Source organism: Otolemur garnettii, unplaced genomic scaffold, assembly GCF_000181295.1.
Source record: "Otolemur garnettii isolate 467f Iridium unplaced genomic scaffold, OtoGar3 scaffold00046, whole genome shotgun sequence".
NCBI classification, from domain to species: domain Eukaryota; kingdom Metazoa; phylum Chordata; class Mammalia; order Primates; family Galagidae; genus Otolemur; species Otolemur garnettii.
Genome location: NW_003852441.1, coordinates 12,029,526 through 12,030,947, shown reverse-complemented (window position 1 = coordinate 12,030,947; position 1,422 = coordinate 12,029,526). Strand labels below are relative to the sequence as shown.

The 1,422-nt window shown below is 60.5% G+C and overlaps 1 protein-coding gene across 2 annotated transcripts in view; it reads right to left on the bottom strand.

The window, feature by feature from the left end:
• Positions 1-667, bottom strand: part of NEURL4 (neuralized E3 ubiquitin protein ligase 4) — a 13,112-nt gene extending 12,445 nt beyond the window's left edge. For both annotated transcript variants that reach the window (XM_012806011.1, XM_003791160.1), the window contains exon 1: positions 374-667. In XM_012806011.1, the coding sequence (XP_012661465.1) occupies positions 374-655 (282 nt within the window). In that variant the 5' untranslated portion in view covers positions 656-667. The remainder of the gene's footprint in view (positions 1-373) is intronic.
• Between the last annotated feature and the right edge of the window lie 755 nt (positions 668-1,422).

The following is a 1,422-nucleotide window of genomic DNA, read 5'->3' as shown; positions in this document are numbered from 1 at the left end:
GGGCTGGGGATTTGAACCCGCCACCTTAGGTGTATGTGGCTGGCGCCTTAGCCGCTTGAGCCACAGGCGCCGAGGCTCCATCACACTTCTGACATCTCTCCATCCTCAAGAATTTGTGCCCTGAGTTTTCTTTCCCAGCCATTCCAGTGGATAAGCCCCTCATGTCCCTTCTCAGCTTCTGGGTTTTGAGAAAACTCAAGCTCTCCTTGTCTCCTCAGAATGAATGTGCCTGCTTCATACTTGCTTCCTGCCTGTCATCTGGTGCTTTACAGTCTGTCAGTTTCCCTTTGGTACCCTGACTGTCCTACCCGGTCTCCCTCAAGTCCCCTCCCACTACCCTCCACATCTCGGTTCCGCGGCCCCGGCTCTGCACCTTGCGGTCGATGCGAACGGTGAAGACGCGTCCATCGCGCAAGGGTTCCCGGCTCAACACCAGCCCGTGGTTAAACTCCTGGCCTGGCTGCTGCCGCCGCGCTGTACGCCCACAGGCCGACAGGCTCACCAAGCGCCCAGTGCGCGGGTGCAGCTCCCCGCCACTGCCGAGACTCCCGCTGGACCCCGATCCTGGGCCTCCTCCGCCGGGACCCCCACCCCCACCCGGCCCCGGGCCGGGGCCTCCCCCAGAGCCCCCACTCCCTCCCGACCCTGCCGCCATCACCGCTGACACCGGGGCTGCGCGACAGCCGCGCTTGGCGGCACCGTGGCAACCGTGGTGGACAGACACCCCGAGGGAATACGACTAGGGGCTGGGGCCAGATATGCTTTACGGCAAAGAAGTCGCCGCGTTGGGGGCACTAAAAACTACCACGGTTGAGAGCAGAAGGACGACGGGGTCGGGAAGGCTTGCTTTACGGCACGGCCGACTGACGGAGTGGCTCCAGGAGGGGTGAAGACAGGGGCAGGGAGCTTTTACGACAGAAGGAAAAAAAACGCCTGCCGCAGGCATCTTTACGACGGAGGGGGCTGGAACTGAAACACTTTTAGCTTTGCGGCAATGGCACCGACGACCCCGCCCCCGCTAGGGGAGGTGACAGCTTGAAGTACTCGCTTTACGGCAAGAGGGAGGTGGTCGTCCTCTAGCGACTTACGCTTCAAAGCGGTATGAGCGGGGTCTGGAGGACCCGGAGAAGAGAAGGAGTAGCTTTATAAGTGAAAGTCACTATCCTCCACACCATTGAGACCGGTAAAGTCTTGCAACAGTGTCGCAATTCGCCCCGTTTGTATCAACACCACTTACAAAAGGCAGAGCGAGGCGGCGCCTGTAGCTCAGTGGGTAGGGTGTTGGCCACATACACCGAGGCTGGTGGGTTCGAGCCCGGCCTGGGCCTGCTAAACAATGACAACTGCAACCAAAAAATAGCGCGTTGTGGCGGGCGCCCGTAGTCCCAGCTACTCGGGAGGCTGAGGCAAAAGAATTGCTTT